Consider the following 20,607-nt stretch of genomic DNA (forward strand, 5'->3'; position numbering starts at 1 on the left):
CGGGGCCAAGGAACACACCGGAAGCTCCTAGATCAACAGTCCCACTTTTTAGAATAATCTCCATGTCTCTGGCTTGACTCTGTGGGACTGCCATGCTCCTCACAAGTATGTTCTGTCACATTCTATGTGTAGTCATTATTTTAAAAAATAAAGTGAGTGAAGCTTTTAAAACATAAGTAATGTAAAAACAAGAGTTGAGAATCAGCCCAATGAACTCTGGGACCTGAAAGGAGCTACAGCTTATTTAATGCACAGTGAGCAGAAGTTTAACGACAGCACATTCTGCTTCAGTGGACTGTGTGACTGACTGCATGGTAGCCTTCACACGGTGGGCTTCTCCTCGCAGTCCAGCTGTCAAGTGAGCTCTCACTGAGTGTGAGGAGTCTCCTTTGCAAAGCTGCAAGGACCGCAGGCTTGATGGTTCAAAATTTACAGAAAAGAAAGAACCTTGTGCTCTTTTTGAGGAACAATACTGGGTAAATTTTAAAAACAAATGAGCTGTGAAAGACACCAATGTTTTTGTTGATATAACACAAAGCCCAAGTTCTGAAAACGTGTGCCCTGTGTCTGCTCTGTGTCTGAGGGCTCGCTCAGGTCTCACAGCTCGAGTTGACTAGAGGAATGGCTGGTGGCCAAATAATGCTATGATTACTGATGTTAACATGTCATTAGAAAAATGAGAACTTTCTGGATCCTGCTCATAATTTTTGTTTTAAAATAATTTTCGTATTTCTTTATGCCATACTAATAAATAGTAAGGGATTTTATTCTAATATTTGTCACTTTTATTTTTTCCCTTATATATGGGCGGTATGTTTCAGACTACTTTATGATATTATGAGCTTTTACTAAAGTACACTAATGAGATAAACAGGAGTTAATAAACAGATTCATAATAAACAAATTTTTTTGGTTTGGAACTTTTGTAATGACATCATCTTTTTGAAGGTATAAATTCTAGAGTAATTGATTTAAAAGTAACATGAAACTCTGCATGTACCTGTGGTCCTCATTTGTAGCTATCAAGCTGGACACATTGCGTAATATCCCACCTCCACTTTCAATAATGGCTAACGTATTCGTCTGGCTCCGGTAAGTGAGTGTGCCAACCAAAAATGCCAGTGCACCATCTACAGCGCATATATCAGCTTTGTTCTCAGTGCAGTGTGCTGACAAATTCCATAAGGCACTCAATACACTTTTGAGGGTTGATTCCTATTAAGAAATAGAACATGATTCATCTAATTAGAGTTGGAATTTGTCTTTCGAAACCACTGAACAAAAAAAAATTTTTTTAATTTTCCCTACTTCACCCTTCACTGCAAAATTATTAGGTACATTCTACTAAGAAAAATGTCCATAAAATACCAAATGGAATTTAAGTCAGTGATATCCCTATAAAATAAGCAAACACAACATTAAATTAATGGCCTTCATTTTAACTCTTTAGTTAAAAGAAATATCTTAAAAGAACTTATATTAGAATATGAGACCCAACTGATGATGCATTTTGAAAAAAATGCCTTTAGGATAATAAAAACTGGACTTTGAAAAACTCCTCTATATACCATAAAGACAGGGGAAGATATCTAAGAATTATTATTAAATGACAAGAGCAAGTTGACAAGCAGTATATACAATATTCTGATTAGAACACACACATGCACCTATATGTGATTAATTCAAAAGTAACAATGACCTCATTAAAAGAAGAAAGGATACTGAAAAAACTACAATTTCTTTTTTTTAAATTTTTTTTGAAAGATTTATTTATTTATTTGAAAGTGAGAGTTACATAGAGAAAGGAGAGGCAGAGAGAGAGAGAGAGAGGGCTTCCATCCGATGGTTCACTCCCCAGATGGCCACAACGGCCAGCGCTGTGCCAAAGCAGGAGCCAGGAGCTTCTTCCGGGTCTCCCATGCAGTGCAGGGCCCAAGCACCTGGGCCATCCTCCACTGCACTCCCGGGCCATAGCAGACAGCTGGCCTGGAAGAGGGGCAACCGGGACAGAATCCGGCACCCTGACCGGGACTAGAACCCGGTGTGCCGGTGCCGCAAGGTGGAGGATTAGCCTATTGAGCCACGGCGCCGGCCAAACTACAATTTCTTAAAACTTATAAAGAGACAAAGTAATTAAGAAAAAACTAGAACTCCTTTATATTATCATAGTAAACTGTCAAAGTGCCATAGGAACATTCAATTCTCAAAGGTATTTGGTCAAAACTTGCCTTGGGGGCCAGCGCTGTGGCATAGCAGGCTAATCCTACGCCTGCAGTGCCAGCATCCCACATGAGTGCTGGTTCGTGTCCCGACTGCTCCTATTCTGAACTAGCTCCCTACTAATGGACTAGGAGAGTAATGGAGGATGGCCTAAGTGCTTGGGCCCCTGCACCCATGTGGGAGACCTGAAAGAAGCTCTTGGCTCCTGGCTTCCGATTGGCCCAGCTCCAGCTGTTGTGGCCACTTGGGGAATGAACCAACAAATGCAGGACCTTTCTCTCTGTCTCTCAGATAAATAAAATCTTAAAAATAAGGCCGGCGCCGTGGCTTAACAGGCTAATCCTCCGCCTTGTGGCGCCGGCACACCGGGTTCTAGTCCCGGTTGGGGCACCGGATTCTATCCCGGTTGCCCCTCTTCCAGGCCAGCTCTCTGCTATGGCCCGGGAAGGCAGTGGAGGATGGCCCAAGTGCTTGGGCCCTGCACCCGCATGGGAGACCAGGAGAAGCACCTGGCTCCAAGCTTTGGATCAGTGCGATGCGCCGGCCGCGGTGGCCATTGGAGGGTGAACCAACGGCAAAAAGGAAGACCTTTCCCTCTGTCTCTCTCACTATCCACTCTGTCAAAAAAAAAAAAAAAAAAATCTTAAAAATAATACACAAAAAACTTGCCACGATCCTGATGTTACTCTTTCTTACTACCTATTATTATTATTATTTTATTTATTTATTTTTTTTGACAGGCAGAGTGGACAGTGAGAGAGAGACAGAGAGAAAGGTCTTCCTTTACCGTTGGTTCACCCTCCAATGGCCGCCGCGGTAGGCACGCTGCGGCCGGTGCACCGCGCTGATCCAATGGCAGGAGCCAGGTGCTTGTCCTGGTCTCCCATGGGGTGCAGGGCCCAAGGACTTGGGCCATACTCCACTGCACTCCCTGGCCACAGCAGAGAGCTGGCCTGGAAGAGGGGCAACCTGGACAGGATCGGTGCCCTGACCGGGACTAGAACCCGGTGTGCCGGCGCCGCAAGGCGGAGGATTAGCCTAGTGAGCTGCAGCACCGGCCCTCTTACTACATTAAACTAAGAACATTTTTTAAAAAATCTACTTTTCTATCAGTTAAAAGCATTCCAGGAGAAATAAACACAGCAAAATGACACCTGCTTTGAAGTGCCAACAATTTACATTTTGAAAAAAAAATTTATTTATTTGAAAGGCAGAGTTACAGAGAGGAGATGGAGAGAGATGTTCTATCTGCTGGTTCACTCTCCAAATGGCGGCAACAGCTGGAGCTAGGTCAGTCTGCAGCCAGGAGTCAGGAGCTTCCTCTGAGTCTTCCATGTGGGTGTGGGGGCCCAAGGACTCAGGCCATCTTCTGCTGCTTTCCCAGGCGCATTAGCAAGGAGGTAGATCTGAAGTGGAGCAGCCCAGACTTGAACCGGCACCCATATGGGAAGCCAGTGCTGCACATGGCAGCTTTACCTGCTAAGCCACAAAGTGGGTCCCAACAATTTCTTTTAAAAAAATATTTATTTATTTATTTTAAAGGAAAAATTACAGAGAGGCAGAGGCAGAGAGAGAGAGTCTTCCATTGTTCACTCCCTAGATGGCTGCAATCTGAAGCCAGGGCCAGGAACTTCCTCTGGGTCTCCATGGGTGCAGAGGCCCACTGCTTTCCCAGGCCATAGCAAAGAGCTAGATTGGAACTGGAGCAGCTAGGACTCGAACTGGTGTCTACATGGGATGCTGGCACTGCAAGCAGTGGCTTTACCCACTGCGCCACAGCCCCAGCCCCCAACGATTTACTTTTGATGGGGAAAAAAAAGATACAAGGGACTGGCTTTGTGTTGTAGTGTAGTAGGCATTCCATATGGGTGTTGGTTTGAGTCCTGGCCACTTTGCTTCCAATCCAGTTCTCTGCTTATTGCCTGAAAAAAACAGCAGAAGATGGTCCAAGTCCTTGAACTCCTGCCACCCACATGAGACACCTGGAAGAAGCTCCTAGCTCCTGGCTCTGGCTTGGCCCAGCTCTGGCTATTACAGCCATCTGGGGAGTGAACTGGTAGATGGAAGATCTCTCTCTTTGTCTCTAACTCTTTCAAATAAATAAATAAATCTTTTAAAAAATTACAAAACATACATCAAACAATGTGCTCTAAAGGAAAGATTTCTACAGACTGAATTTAATCAAATAAATAGAATATTTCAAGGAGAATAGCTCTGCAGGGCAAGACCTGTATATTCAGAAAGAAAACACTGTTCTTGGGAGGGGAGTGGGGTTCAGCAACGAGGGTCTGCTCAACAGAAAGGCACAAAAGGGGTCCAAATCCCTGCTGGGAAGAGGCAAGAGGGCAAATACAGACAAGTGCCACGCTGAACATTTTGGGACTAACCCAGGAAATAACTGGCTGCTTCATTCTCCTCATCAAGAAATACAAGGACTGACTCAATCTAGGTGCAGGCACAGACAGACGCTTCATCAGAGAAACGGCAGGAGGCAAGGGGGAAGAACTCTCCACCACACGGATGCGATTAGGGTAAGAGTTTCATTTAATGACTCTGGGACTGAGGTCAAGCTATGGCATTCCAAGTATCCACAGAATAATGACAATGGCAGAACTTAGAAGAATTATAAACTGCAACTGGCCTAGAGGTGAGAGCTGATAGAGAGCAAGTTGTTCTCCAGGAGACTGTATGTCTAGGACTAAGGGTTTTGCTTTAAAGAAGTTTTATCAAATAAAAATGGGAATAGGAGAGGGAGGAGGAAGAGGGGTCGGAGTGGGGGCAGGAGGGTGGGTACGGTGCTGTATTTATGAAAAGCATAAAATTTGTATGCCTTAATAAGAGGTTTTTGGGGAAAAGATTTTAAAAGTTAACAAAAAACAAATTTTATAGTTTAACTAGAGGCAGGAAGTAATGATTAAAGGTTGGAAATCTGAGTACATACAATAAAAGCAAGGAGAGGAGTTTCAGTAAGGTAGGTAACCAGAAAGTATAAAATTCAGGTGGAATCAGAAAAGAAAAGTCAATCTGCATATGTGGGTTCTACGAGCTAGGAAAGGGTTGTGCTAGAGGCAGAACTAGGGAGACTGAGATGACACAGCCAGTTAGGAAATGAAGCAATGCAGACTTTCTGGATGAGACCCCAGAAGCACAGGTAATAAAGCAAAAATAGATAAGCAGGATTACATCAAGCTAATAAGCTTCTGGACAGCAAAGAGAAAATGAACATAGAGGCAACTGACAGAACGGGAGAAAACATCTGCAAACAATGCATCTGATAAAGGATTACTGTCTAGGTTATATGTAAGAAGCTCAACAACAAAATAAACAATACAGTTAAGAAATGAGCAAAAGATATGAACAAAGGAATAAATATAGGGGCTGGTGTTGTGGTGCAATGGGTCAAGCAGCTGCCTACAATGCCCTGGTGTCCCATATGGGCACAGGTTGGAGTCCTGGCTGCTCCACTTCTGATCTTCATCTGTGCTAATGCATCTGGGAATGCAGCAGAAGATGGGCCAAGTGATTGGGCCCCTGCAACCATGTGGGAGACCTGGATGATGTTCCTGGTTCCTGGCTTCAGCCTTGCCTAGCCCAAGCCATTACAATCATTTGGGGGGTGAACCAGTGGATAGAAGAGCTCTATTTCTCTCCCTCTCTCTCTGTAACTCTGCCTTTCAAATAAATAAATACATCTTAAAAAAAAAAAAAAAGGATAAAATACAAATGGCCAACAGACACATGAAAAGATGCTCAGGATCACTGGCCATTAGGGAAATGCAAATCAAAACCACAATGAGGTATCGCCTTACTCCTGTCAGAATGGCTATCATCCAAAAATCAAAAACTAACAAATGCTGACAAGGATGTGGTACCATGATACACTGCTGGTGGAAGTGCATACTGGTATGACCATTATGCAAGACAGTGTGGAGATTCCCCAGAAATCTGAAATGAATCAGCATTACAGAAGAGTTACCTGCACTTCCACGTTTATAGCAGCTCAACTCACAACAGCGTAGATAAGGAATCAACCTAGATGTCCATCAACTGATGATTGGATAAAGAAAATGTGGTATAAAAAATGGGTACTCAATCCTGGTCTTCCAGGTGCCTGGCAGGAACCATTACTTGAGTCATTGCTGCTGCCTGGCAGGGTCTAAATTAGCAGAAAACTGGAGCCAAGAGCCCGAGCTGGGCATTGAACCCAGGTACTCCAACATGGGACCAGGGAATCCTGCCACTAGGCTACATGCCTAGCACTGGCCAGGCCTTTATATGTTGACCTGTACTGACAAGATAATAGGCATTTCTGTGGCAGCCACCCTTACCATAACTAACTATGGTGGTTTGCATCCATATTGTAATACTAGTGTATGACATGCATAGCATAGCCTTAATCAAAGCCAACCTATCTCACAGTTCTATATAAAAGGGAAGGAAAATATCTTTAATTATTATACTTCAATAATAATCATTTTATAAAACTAATTTTACAATCATTTTTATTGCATACTTCCAAAGTAGGTCTGTCATAGTGCCCTGATATTTAAACGGCATACCATTGATAGTACATAGCACACATTTTGAAGGTTATTATTTTGTCTTTCAATGTGATTTGTACACTCAAATTGAGTTTCAGTGCTCAATGGACTGATAAAAGTGCAAGTCTTCACAGCATTAGACATAAACATTATGAATGGAATGAGTTTAATTGTTCTTAATCTTTCATGCAAATCCAAAGCACAAAAACAATCTGATGATGTTGGAACTAGTTACAGTACATTAACCAACAGGTCAAGTTTTAGGGATTAGAGAGATTATAGAAAGAAGAAAAAAATTCTTTTTCTTGGACTTTCTGTTTACTGATTATAATATAACTAGTATGCTTAGAAAACCCATTTTTGGTTGTGGGTGGGAAGGAAGTTATCGGGGGGGGGGGGAAGCCATTGTAATCCATAAGCTGTACTTTGGAAATTTATATTTATTAAATAAAAGTTAAAAAAAAGAAAAAAAAGCCAGCGCCGTGGCTCACTAGGCTAATCCTCCGCCTTGCAGCGCCGGCACACCGGGTTCTAGTCCCGGTCAGGGCACCGATCCTGTCCAGGTTGCCCCTCTTCCAGGCCAGCTCTCTGCTGTGGCCAGGGAGTGCAGTGGAGGATGGCCCAAGTCCTTGGGCCCTGCACCCCATGGGAGACCAGGATAAGCACCTGGCTCCTGCCATCGGATCAGCGCGGTGCGCCGGTCGCAGCGTGCCTACCGCGGCGGCCATTGGAGGGTGAACCAACGGCAAAAGGAAGACCTTTCTCTCTGTCTCTCTCTTACTGTCCACTCTGCCTGTCAAAAAAAAAAAAAAAACAACAACTATATTTAAAAAAAAGTTTAAAAAAAAAAAAAAGAAAATGTGGTATATACACAAAATGGAATATTACTCTGCCACAGAAAGAATGAAATCTTGACATTTGCAACAAAATGGATAGAATTGGAGATTATGCTAAGGTGAAATAAGACCTAGAAAGATCTCTCTTATTTGTGGAAGTTAATATATGTAGAGAGAGTATAAAAATAATTTGGATGTCATATCATTTGGTATATAGTTATAAAGAGCACTTTATTGAATCATACCATGTACATGACAATCTACCCTACTTTCCTTACATTATGATCCCTCACATTGTGGTATTAATACCTGTTTTCAACAAAAAATAGTATTTATGTGTATATATATAATGTCTACATTTGAAATGAATGTGGCAAAATGTTAAAAATATTCTTAAATTTTAAAACTAAAAAATATAGACATAATAAAAAGAGGAAAAAAAAGAAAAATGAAGCAAGCAACTTTGTTCAGGGCTTTGGTTATTAGAGGAAAAGAGAACACTGCTGTAGTAAGAAACAGCCACAGGCTAATTTTTATTTTCATTTTCAAAATATTAGGCATCTTAGAATTGGAACAGAAAAAAGGGCTCCAGTAGAGAAGATGTGGAAGACAAGGGCAGGACCCTAACAGCTGTGAGTGAACTGCAAGGCACAGGGCACAGCTGCAGTGGAGGAAGGAGGTGTCAGCCCGGGCTGTCACTGACATGGAACTTGCCAGGCAGGTGGAAGGCAGCTCCGATGCTCCTGGTCAACAGTAAATGACATTTAGAGGGAAGAGATGATAAATTACAATGAGAAAGAGAATTTCCATAATGACTGCTGCACCGATGTAGAAAAAGAGAGCAAATAAGTTCTGATATGGTTAACCAGTGCAGGACCAAATCAGAACTGGATGCTATAAATTTCTGATGGGCTAGCTCTTTCAATACTGGTCTTACAGTAAACATTGCTAGATGAATCTCTACCATTATACAGATATTCTACAATTTGTTTGCCATTAGTTTTTGGCTATCACAAATAAAAACACAATAAACCATTTGTGTATAATTCTTTGTGTGAACCTAAGTTTTTGTTTCTCTTGTAAATACTCAGGAGTGAAATGGCAGGTTATAGGGCAGGTATGTGTTTAACTCAAAAACACTGTCCAAGTGGTTATACCATTTCCCTTTCCCATAAGAATTCTAGTTGCCCTGCGTCCTTGTTAACACTTGGTCAATCTTTCATTTTAACCAGTATGACATGTGTAATAGTACCTCACTGTAGTTCTAATTTGCATGTCTCTGATGACTAACGAGGCTTACTAGTCACTCAGATCTTAGCTGAAGGATGAGTCCAAGTCTTCTGCTCAGTAAGTTTAGGTAGACTCTAAGTGTACCTGAACTGGTTAACGTGCTGTACTTGCACACCATTATGGGGTCTGGTGTGCTAATTCAACACATGCATGTAGTGCCCGTGGGCCACACGAGGCAGTCAGCGCCCCACCTCCCCACCCTTCCTCTATGCTGACATTCCCTCAGCGCCTCTCTTCCAGTTCTTCATTTAATATGCAATACTTACTGGGAACTATAGTCATCCACTGTGTTTCTATCTAATAAAATTTCAAGGGTTTTCCAGGTATAAAATAATATGCTTTACCAAAAATACATTTAAAACAATAACAAAAAACAAAACTCTGCCTTCTCTGAAAACAAAAAGTTTTAGAGAAAATGTAGGCAGGGTGGGTGTTGTGGTTAAGCCACTGCTTGTGACATCTGTATCCCCTACTGCAGTGCCAGTTCAGTCCTAGCTCCTCTACTTTGGATCCAGCTTCCTGCTAATGTGCCTAGGAGGCAGTAGGTGGTGGCTCAAGTGCTTGGGTCCCTGCCGCCCACATGGGAGACCCCCATGAAGTTCCTGCCTCCTGGCTTTGGCCTGGCCCAGCCCTGGCTGTGGCCCAGAAGGACTGGTGGGTGAAAGGAAGCCCAGACTACCTAAGAATACTTGCTTGGTCTCTCTCAGATTTCAAGTTCACGTTTCTTTTGTTCCCTTAAATGTAGTTTTGTTTCTGGAACAGACACTCCTCCTGGAGATATTTCCTTTTGCAGACAAATTACTGCTTTGGGACTTCACACCCTTGGATCTGATCACCTCTTGATAAGCTGGCTGACCAGTAAAATTTGAGGACTGTGGAAGACTAAGATTTGGAGAGCACAGGTGTGATAGACTAGTTGTCTTCAACTGGGGTGACAGCTGGTAATACTTGGAGATACTTGTGATTGTTGTAATGGGAGGGAGGGTGTATTGGCAAAGGATACCAGCAAATATCCTACAACAGGGAGATCAGTGACTCCCCCACCCCTGGGCCACACAGAGAGCTACTGGGTCCCAAATGTCTACAGTGTTGAGGCTGAGAAACTGCAGCTTACACTAAGCCACTTTGCATGATTTATCTACCTTAACACTCCATGTATGCTCAGACAGACATGCTTAGAAATTAGTAACCTTAACACTCCATGTATGCTCAGACAGACATGCTTAGAAATTAGCAACCTTAACACTCCATGTATGCTCAGACAGACATGCTTAGAAATTAGCAACCTTAACACTCCATGTACGCTCAGACAGACATGCTTAGAAATTAGTAACCTTAACACTCCATGTATGCTCAGACAGACATGCTTAGAAATTAGTAACCTTAACACTCCATGTATGCTCAGACAGACATGCTTAGAAATTAGTAACCTTAACACTCCATGTATGCTGAGACAGACAGCTTAGAAATTAGCAACCTTAACACTCCATGTATGCTCAGACAGACAGCTTAGAAATTAGTAACCTTAACACTCCATGTATGCTCAGACAGCTTAGAAATTAGCAACCTTAACACTCCATGTATGCTCAGACAGACAGCTTAGAAATTAGCAATCTTAATACTCCATGCAGTGCTGAGAAATTAGCAACCAAAAGTAGCCAGAGTAGAAATCTTTATTACAGTACTCAGTGTCTTCAAAGGTACCTTTTTAACCTCCAGAGCACATTCCATCAATGCTTTCACACTTCCAACTTCCCGCAATGTCTTCTTACTGTTTACATCTGCTCGCCAAGACAAATTCCTCAAAACACTTGCAATAACCTGCAAATGAATCCATTTTAAAATAGTCTGTGTACAAAATGACTCATACTAGTTGCTCTTTTTTTAATGATACAGATAAAAGTAGAAATCTACTAATAAATTCTTTAAATGCTACTTTTAAAGTGCCAGAAGGGATTCCTACAAAATAATTATTTTTACTTTTTTCTAGTATTAATGGAAGTACATTTTACATACAAGATACCAAATACAGAGTCATAGCTTAATCTAAATCAGGACATTAAATACCAAAATAAATCATTTGAAATTCTCAGTAGTACCTGCTGCAAGTCTTCACTTTCAGATTTCAGCTGGGCCACAAGTGCCCTCATGCAGCCCTTCATAGAGCACAGGGTAGCCTGTAACACCAGACACAGACAAAGGTCAGCAACCAGGAAACCTGCAGCTGTGCTTTCTCTTTGGCTATTAATCTTCAAACCTAGTTTTTAGTGTTGCATTTTAATCATAACTGATATTTTACCCATAAAACACGTAAAATTATCTAAGTAAAAGACTTATACCCTCCTCTTAATTTGCTGTTTTTCCCTTGCTGCACTGGACAAGCAAAGTGAATAAATGAGACATGACGAGCAAAGAATTATAAAGTAAGGTCTCTTGGTTTATATAACATCAGTGCATCTGATACTCACCGAGGCCAGACTTGGGTTCTTTTTAACTAGGAACGGTGTTTTTTTTTTTTTTTTTTTTGGACAGGCAGAGTGGACAGTGAGAGAGAGAGACAGAGAGAAAGGTCTTCCTTTTTCCATTGGTTCACCCCCAATGGCTGCTGCGGCCGGCGCACCGCGCTGATCTGAAGCCAGGAGCCAGGTGCTTCTCCTGGTCTCCCATGCGGGTGCAGGGCCCAAAGACTTGGGCCATCCTCCACTGCCTTCCCGGGCCACAGCAGAGAGCTAGACAGGAAGAGGAGCGACCGGGACTAGAATCTGGTGTGCCAGTGCCGCAGGCGGAGGATTAGCCTAGTGAGCTGCGGTGCCGGCCAGGAACGGTGTTTTTAATGCACTCACATAAAATCAACACTGTGCTCCATCTGCAACTGTGTGCTCATCCTTTCTTAGGTATAAGACAACAAATGCATAAGGATGTGCAATAGGTGTGAAGTATGGGTTATCAATTATTATTTAATGAGGAGAGTGACAGAAAACCAGTGAAAACTATTTTGTCTGAAAGTAAATTAACTCACACCTGAGCTGTCTTAAGAAATGGATCTTATAAGAGCGTACCTTGTTGGCTACATCTCCGAAAGTCAAGTTTGTCAAGGCCATTCCAGCATATCGTCGTAACGTAATACTGTAGTGGTCATTAGTGAGCCCGTACATTTCACAGTCCACCTGCAATAATTCTGCAATGGCCTGTAGTCCCCCTAATTTAAAAGGGTAAGAGGAAAAAGATAATACTCTAAAATAAAACAAGTTAGTAACAAATTGCTTACTTACAGATTAGGAAAAAAAAACCAAACTTATAAAGAATGAGAATTTGTTTATATTTGTCTCTTGAATTATAAGCCACAAAAGCTGTTGAAAGGACTTGTGTCCACTCTTCTGTTTTTCTGCCAGTGGCTCCCCCCTCCAGCCCTTTGCTCGCTGAAATGACTCCTGCATTCACACTGAACCTTGCCAATAGCAGAGAAGCCTAGTTTCTAACACTAGGGGTTCCTGAATATAAAGAGAGAAAGGCAACTTGTCTTTTTAAAAATTAGGACTTCATGAACATTCTTCATTATCACATATTGTGGCTGAATCAATATATCTTTTTTAATCTGCTAATTATCCTTAGGAATGCTAAAATTTGGAAATGAAACTGTGCATATAACAAATCTCATTTTCTGGGCGAAAAAAAATTAGTGTTGAATACTGAGTACCATAAACTACTTGTTTTTGTTTTCTAAAAGTTTCTTACTTTTCTTTCAAAGTAGCAAATACTAGCTACAGTAGGAGCTACTTTTTCTTTTCATCACTGACACTCAGCTCTGGGTGTGTTCAACAATGCTCATGGGACCCATACCAGGAAGGCAAGGAGGAAAGCAAAGGGAAAAACAAAAGGAAAGGATTTAAAAAAAATGTGAAGTAAAATGGTGGAGGAGCGAACAAAAGAGAGATAAAATGGATATGGAAGTTGTTCAGAGCATTAGTCATCATCAAACAACAACCGCATGGGACTTGGAAAGTTATTTTGTCACAGAGAAGGGCTTAGACTAGAGGAAAAAAAAAAAAGAAAGAAAAGATGATGAATATAAACAGGCAACCCTGGAGCACTATCGGTATGAACAGGTCATTCACTGGAAAGACAACCAGTATGCTTTGATTTTATCGATAATCTGGAAGGATCCACGTATAGAAGAATTGGTAAGGCTGCAAAATACAGTTGTATCTTGGATCAAGAATTCCAGGCCAAGGGATTTAACTACAGGAAGATTCATCAAAATCTTTATGACTAGCAGAATTGAGAGGTGAGTTTGAATAAAGTAAGTGAAAATCAAAACTATTAAAGGATAATCAAACCTATTTAGAATTTCTTCTTTGACCTACCCATGAGGGTACAAAAATATAGAAGCAGTGAACAAAACAAAGTCACTGTCTTTATAGAAATTACAGACTGGAGCCAGTTAGACAAGCAACTCATTAAAATGTGATGGGTTGTGCAGAAGCACAGGATGATAAAGGTGGACCTACCCTAATCTGGAGAGTGGGGGTCCTAAGAAAAAGTCCAAGGAACTGATTTTTGATAGTTAAAGGATAAATGAGTGTCTGCCAAGGGCAGGGGCAAGAACAAAAAAGCACTCTGGAATGTAGAAGAGAGGCCACAAGATGAATTTATGGCAGACATTAGATCACCAATGATTCTACGTGTCACATTTAAGCTATCTGGCAGGGGAAGGAATAATTGGGGGTGCATTCCAAACAGACCACTAAGGTCACAGTGTGCAGAACGGACTATGATTCAAAGTGGGGAGAGAAGAAGACAAAGCACTGCAGAACAGGAGAGATGACAGAGACCTGGACAACAGCAGTGATTTGAGACCCATTATGAAGCAGACTCAAACCCTCAGCTACACTACATGTAGAGGGTAAGGAATGAGTCACGGATATGTCTAAGATTTAGGCCTGAGAAACTGGATTGGTTAGGATACCAGTTTCTGAAAAAAGTTAATTCTGGAAGAGACAGATCTGGGGAGAGAGGAGGTAACACACCCAGTTCGTTGACAGAACTTGGACTGAGACATAACTCTGAAAGCACGAACTGAACACTAACAGCACAGTAACTGAAGATGTGGGGAGCGGATGACTCGACGGAGGGAGGGAGACAAGGAGCCAGGCCTACGGCAGAGCTTCAAGAAGTTCCAATACTTTATACATGGGTAAAGGACAAAGAGTTAGTAGAAGCAGTGAGAATTCTGACCCAGGAAATTGATAGAGTCCATCAAGTCCTGAAGGCTGTGGCCCAGCATCTTGGGGAAACCTCCATCCAGTCAGGTACTGCAGAGCCAGCATCAATACCCAAACCAAACAAACCAAGCTTTGTGTCTGCATAAATATCAGCCTCGTGTAGCAAAATCTGGGATCCCATCCTTAAGAAAGACAAGATGCATCTAAAAGAAGGCCCCATGAAAGCATGCTATGATCAAACAATTGAGTATTCTTATAAGAATAAAACCAAAAATTTTAGAACTTGATTTGGAAAACAAAGATTAAAGAAGGATATTGTGATGTCAACAAAACCATGAAGAGCATGGCTAATGAAAAAAGAACATTCAGTAACATCTGAACATTAGGTAAAAGACAGAATGCTTTATGATTTCAGGAAAAAGAATTTAGTGAATTCTGAGGCAAAGAATGTAATTCAAAACTACAAATGGACTCACTAAAATATGATACAAATTCATGATAGAATAAAAAATTGGCCACCCTAAGAGAACAAGGATGTTTCAAAACAACACAAGGGTGACGACCATGTCCTTCCACACTTTTCTTGTGCCCACATCAGGAAAAGAATTATTACCCAATATAGTTATCTTGTGGCCTCAGAGACAATGGGGAACCGATTGCCTCAGGTGATATTAAACAGAATCCTTCATTTAGATTTGTACCTATAAATGATAATAGACAGATGATATCTATTTAAAAATATATATTATTTTTGTTTCATCTAGTTTAGAAATGCATTTCATCAGCATGAAATGCCTGAATGAGTATTAGGGGCCCAACCTCAACTTTCTACAGATGCATGTTTCCCGACCATGAGAGCCGCTGGCCACCACTTATTGAATAGGAATCTTAGGCCCCTGCCTCGAGACTGTGGTCTGTGGTCTGACAAGGGCCTCTGTTGGTGGTGAGGATCTAGACGTTTTATGACACACTAATGCAAACAGAACCAGGAGCTCCTTAAAGGCCAGGACCATGTCCTCATCATTCTAAGAATCTAGTGCAAGGATAGTTTAGGAGACAGATCTGGGGACCAGTAAGAACACATCACTAGTATTATAGTCTAAAACTATCAATAATAGTCACAAACTGCCAATAATAGGCACCTATTATTAAATGACTGCTAGTTGAAAAATCTTCATATATGTACAAATGACACTTCCAACTGACTGGGCTGAAGAGTTTCCCTTTGCTATCTGCGACTTCTTTCCTCCTGGACCCTTGCTACTGATCTGAACTGCCTTATTCTACCTCCCTACAACCCACACACCTTAATCCTCCTTCTGCCCGGTGCAAACCTGGAGGCTAGGAGTGAGAAGAGATGATCCCCTGTGGCTACGTCCCCAGCAGCCACACCCCCGAGGCCCCATCCTGCTCCTCACCTGAAAGCCCCTGCCCTAGCTCCTGTGATGAAATGCCCCGGGGAGCCTTCCTACCTGAAGAAGGAAGAGGAACATACTGAGTCTAGGTTTTATTTTGAAATTCAGATGATCAATGTGTCAGTCCTAGTCTACAGTCCATTGGAACACAGGAACATTTATTTAAAAAAAGCCTTTGCAGTTTTTAAAAATTGGATTCATTTTCCTGTTTACTTCTTTTATTCTCTTCCCATTATTGTTAGCTTCACAACAGCAACAAAAAAACCTTAAAATTTTCACAACTGCTGAGACTGCACTGAGAAGGGGAGAATGCCTACGGTTAGCTGAGCTACACAGGAGGTCAGGGGAAGGAGAGAGAGCCATGTGAGATAACTAGGCGCCCAGGAGTGTCTGGCGGGCAGACCTTAAACCTCTCAGTGCAGTGCCTCCCACAGGGATGACTCTGAAGGAGACAACACTCTTTCCAGATGCTCAGGTTCTCTGTGTTCAAGTCTCATGACTTAACGCTTTTAAGGCACGCGATCAATGACAATGCTGAGGGTGGAAGGAATACGAAGTGGGAGCTGGAATGGAATGTTAACAAAAACAGACAAAAGCAAGGGTGCAGTTACACTGAGGCGGGTACTCAGTGTATGGTTCTTGCTTGTGGCACGACTGGAGAGATCCAGTTCACATGAGAAGGCTCAGCACGATGCAATTTATAAATACCACATGTGCAAAAATGAACCTAGAAATCAAAGAAAAACCATTACATGAAAAATGGGGTGCACAAATGCAGGTTAAATAAAGTTTATGGTGTGTTGATAATACACAACTAAAGAAGGAACTGACAAAGTCAATGAAATGTTTCTAGCTTAAATTACAGCATCATGTTTTTCTATATTAATCAGTTTCAAAGACAGCATGCAGCTTATGCTGGAAGCCCAGTAAGGTAATGATAGCCATCAAGAGACGAGAATGTTAACCTTAATTCAAAAGTCAGGGTTCAAGAGCCAATGAAGCAGCACCCCACACCCCCTCCCAACACATCTACCCTTGGCAACAGGGAAAGGAGTGACTTTTCAGTCTTTGACTAAGACTTTGAGAAGCCCAGCCACTTCCAAACAGGGCAGCAGTTTCTGTGGTTCAGGACTCTGTCTCACGGAGACCAGGGTCCAATTTTTTAATTACAGGGAAGGAGAAGCTGGTAATAGAAGTCAGAGGCCCTATCTCTCCATTCATCAACAACTGTAAACCTTCATTTACTATACTGAATTTCTACCATGACTTAAAAATCCACTTCTGTATGTGGCGTTAAGAGACACTTTTGTCTTACCAAGTTCATTCATTGCATGTCTGTGCTCCTCATCAAATGAAAGTTTCATCAGAACACACACGGCAGGACAGATCTGATGCTCAACAGGAGCTGGCACTGAAAAATAAAGTTGACATAAAAAGTAACATTTTGTTTTTTTCAAAAGCAATAATGTTTATTATGCTTTAAAAATATACAGAGATCACCAATATATCCCAAATACACAGAAATTTGGTGGATCAACAAATGTTTGCAGAATGGATGAATCAATACTACAATACAAAATATGAGTGAAGAGCTTCTCTTGGTTTCATTCAAATGTTTACTGCTCATCTGCCCTTGATCAAATCTGTTAGCTTAAGTGCCTTACAGGTTGATACTATAACTCAAGTAATTAATAACTTAAAATTATGTTGACTATGTGAAAGAAAAAATATTCTGGTATAAAATTGCTTATAATTTCTATCTAAGCTATTGTCATATATGTAGGTTACAAGAAATGTGTACAAATATGATCCCTAGCAGAGAAAGCTTACTATGTAGATAAATTAGAAAGTAAACAGAAGTTTGCAGAAAAAGGTGTCCAAGAAAATGTTCCTCCACATATAATATGCATAAAGGTTAAAAACTCATTATTTGACATAAATTTTAAAAGAAATTTTCAGAAGTAATATTAAGCTATTCTCAAGAGTTCAAAATACAGGTGATTTTCATAACCGCAAGGAGCCAAAGAAAGCAATCCAGCAGGCAATGCTCTCCCAGTACCACATCTCAGCCCTGGACAGAGAAAGGATCATCTGTTTTTTTTCTCTTTCTTCTTAAAATATTTTAGATTTTTTAAAATAAATTCATCTTTATATCCAAGCTTAAAAAAAATCTGCTGTAGCTTCACAAGTTAATCCTGTTCTCATTATCACTCCTTCTCTTGCTCTGTAATGTGTGTGTGTGTGTGAGTGAGATTCATACACACACACACACAAACACACACAGTGCTAGTTAATTCTTACCAGGTCAAGGAAGGCCTTACCTGATATACCTACTGCTTTTGTTTCTTGGCCATAGGGATGAAGGAAATTATATCCCAAGGGTCCCCAACTTCCATGTTCCCTGCTCTTCAGGGAGAGGGGCAGGTGGCCAAGGGTCTCTCCCTGAGCAGAGAGGGATGTTTTATAACCCTCAGCACTCAGAGCAAGGTGCTGTAGGAAGAACACGGAGTCAGGGCCAGCAGGCCTGGTCTCTGATAGCCTTCCTGAGCCTCAGTTTCCTCAGCTGTAAAATGGAGATAGCGATACTCTCCCTTCCTACAGGTTGTGAGGATCAAAGAGCACCACAGATACATCACAGCTCTGTGCCCCCTAAATAGGCTGAAATGCAAACATTAAAGGATTCTGGATTGGTCATTAATAGCCAAAAGAACTAAAAAAAAAAAAAAAACCTGAGCCTCATCTATGAGGAAGGAGACGGGCAACAAGTGCTCAAGTTCTTTGCAGCCCTCCTAGCTATGTACTCTATATGATTTGCTGCTCTGGTCCTTTTTTGGTTGAGCATGTTAACTTTTTCTAGGAAAATATAGATCTAAAATGTGCTTTTAAAAATATGTTAGCAGCATGTGTGGCTAATATAAATTTCCCCCTCCTATTCATAAAGATCACACATTAACTAAAAAAAGAACTGTCAGAAAACTTTTACGTTTGCTTTAAGACATGCACTATGATGCACACCACACGAGGAACGTACTTGGATTTTTGTCCTGGTCCATGCCTTGTTCATGGGCTTCCTGCCACTCCCAACAGGTTTCACAGTAAGCTCGTATCTGTTCCAAAAGATGAAGGACTCGGATTTCACGCCTGCCTCTCTTGTCATCAGGCTGTGAGTGAATGATGTTGTGGAGTGCTGCACTGGCCCTGGCCCGAGCCTCTTTACTGCCCCGGGAATTTCCCAATAATACAGAGTCTTTGTCATTGCCATGTAAAAGCTGGATGAGAAGAGGAAGACATCCAGACTGTCGCATGGATATGCAGCTGTCTTGGGAGCTAGACATAGCCAGCAAAGTTCGCGACATATCATCCTTATCATGAGTACCAAGCATTGACAACAATGAATACACCATTTCCACCTGTGGGCCAAATGAGTGCAGAAACAAAATTATGACCTTAATATCCAAAAGCCAACAGCACTGAAGTGATGAATGGAACATCTATTGTAACTCATTATAAGCAAAAACAAAAAACAAAACCTTTCCAGGATGAAGTAACATGAAGTATTAAGTGCTATTTCAAAAATCTAAATCATTACCAATCTGTGCTGTGAGCAAACAGCAGCAGTGGTACACAATATTGGAAGAGAAAGCAGGTTCTTGAATACATAAATTGCTGTTCTCTGGATCATGTGGTGGCAATTATGAGTGGGTATCAACTGATTTCACACACACAAAGAAGAATGAGGTTTGTTAAATTCTTGACACAATTTAATTTTATGTTACTTCTTCTGTTATTAAAATCAATCTAGAAAACATTTCTGTAACATTATGCTTCACTAAGTACTGATTCTCAGCAGTCATTAATTTTCATCAAATTAAAGTTAAAATACATAGTAACAATTTTGTCATAAAAAAGAAAAAGCCATGATCACAGAGAGAGTGACAAAGCTAAGATATGTAGTCATTTTTTTAAGGCAATTGGTGAGCATCAATTACTCTGACAATAAATTCTAAGGATTTACACAGTTATCCTAGACAGGCTCCATTCAAAGCTAGAGGCTATGATAAAAGAACTATCACCTCTATACACCAGTGGTTCTCAGTCCCCCTCAGGACACCTTCAGCAGTATCTTGGACATGTTTCTGATTGTTACAATTGCAGGTGCAAAGTGTCAGGGCTTCTGGTGGGTGGAGATCCGGGATGCTGCAGAGTACCCCACGATGATGCAGTGAAGGATTACCCCGACCCCAGAGCTGAGGAGAAGTGCCGCTTTCAATGGCGACACATGCATGCCTTCAGATACAGTTTTAGGAAGGCAGCATTGGGCTGTGGATCAACAGGCTTTCATCAAACGAGGTTCAAATTTCGGTTCCTCTACAAACTGTGTGATGCTAGCTAACTGACTTAATTTCTCTGATCTGTGGTTTTCTAAGTTGAAAAATGTGGGGATTTACCTAGGTAATATGGTTTCTCCATGAAGATTAATACCCATATAGGACAGTAACTGACATTCAAAATACTTAGTGAAGTCTTAGTGTATTGCATAAATCACTTCAAAAGGAAAAGTTATTGTCAGTTTTCATGCAACAGTACTGTTAAATATTAGAGATTTTTTTTATATGCTTAAAAATAGTTATTTGAAAGGTAGAGACAGAGAAAGGGAGAGAGACAGAGACAAAGAGATCTCTCCCATCTGTTCTTTCTGCCGATTCACTCCCCAAATGCCCACAACAGCTGGGACTGCTGAAGCAGAGCTGTGAATTCAACCCTGGTCTCTCATGTGGGTGGCAGGGACTCAACTATCTGCGCCTCCCAGGGCTGCAGTAGCAGGAAACTGGAATCAGAAACACAGCTGGGACTTGGTCCAAGCACTCCAATATGGGATAAAGGTGTCCCAAGGGGCACCTTCACTGTGGTGTGCCAAATACCTGCTGCCAAAGATTTCTTTATTTTCAAATTTTTATTTATTTGCTTTTTATTTAAGACGCAAAGTGACAGACAGATGAGAAAAAGAGAGAAATATGCTCCATTCACTGATTCACTCTCCAGATGTGCCCACAACAGCCAGGGGTGGGCCAATCCCAAGCTG

At 41.4% G+C, this 20,607-nt stretch overlaps 1 protein-coding gene across 10 annotated transcripts in view; it reads right to left on the bottom strand.

Moving 5' to 3' along the window:
• APC (APC regulator of WNT signaling pathway) overlaps positions 1 to 20,607 on the bottom strand; it is a 128,835-nt gene that overhangs the window by 10,523 nt on the left and 97,705 nt on the right. For 4 of the 10 annotated variants that reach the window (XM_062189317.1, XM_062189322.1, XM_062189320.1 and 1 more), the window contains 7 exons: positions 18,556 to 18,934; positions 16,840 to 16,935; positions 15,528 to 15,581; positions 11,947 to 12,086; positions 10,987 to 11,064; positions 10,592 to 10,708; positions 1,001 to 1,215 (listed from right to left, as the gene is read on the bottom strand). In XM_062189317.1, coding sequence (XP_062045301.1) covers positions 1,001 to 1,215; positions 10,592 to 10,708; positions 10,987 to 11,064; positions 11,947 to 12,086; positions 15,528 to 15,581; positions 16,840 to 16,935; positions 18,556 to 18,934 — 1,079 coding nt within the window. The remainder of the gene's footprint in view (positions 1 to 1,000; positions 1,216 to 10,591; positions 10,709 to 10,986; positions 11,065 to 11,946; positions 12,087 to 15,527; positions 15,582 to 16,839; positions 16,936 to 18,555; positions 18,935 to 20,607) is intronic. The other 6 variants (XM_062189325.1, XM_062189323.1, XM_062189321.1 and 3 more) reach the window with 3 other exon arrangements.

The sequence above is a fragment of the Lepus europaeus genome, chromosome 4 (genome assembly GCF_033115175.1).
Source record: "Lepus europaeus isolate LE1 chromosome 4, mLepTim1.pri, whole genome shotgun sequence".
Classification (NCBI taxonomy): Eukaryota; Metazoa; Chordata; class Mammalia; order Lagomorpha; family Leporidae; genus Lepus; species Lepus europaeus.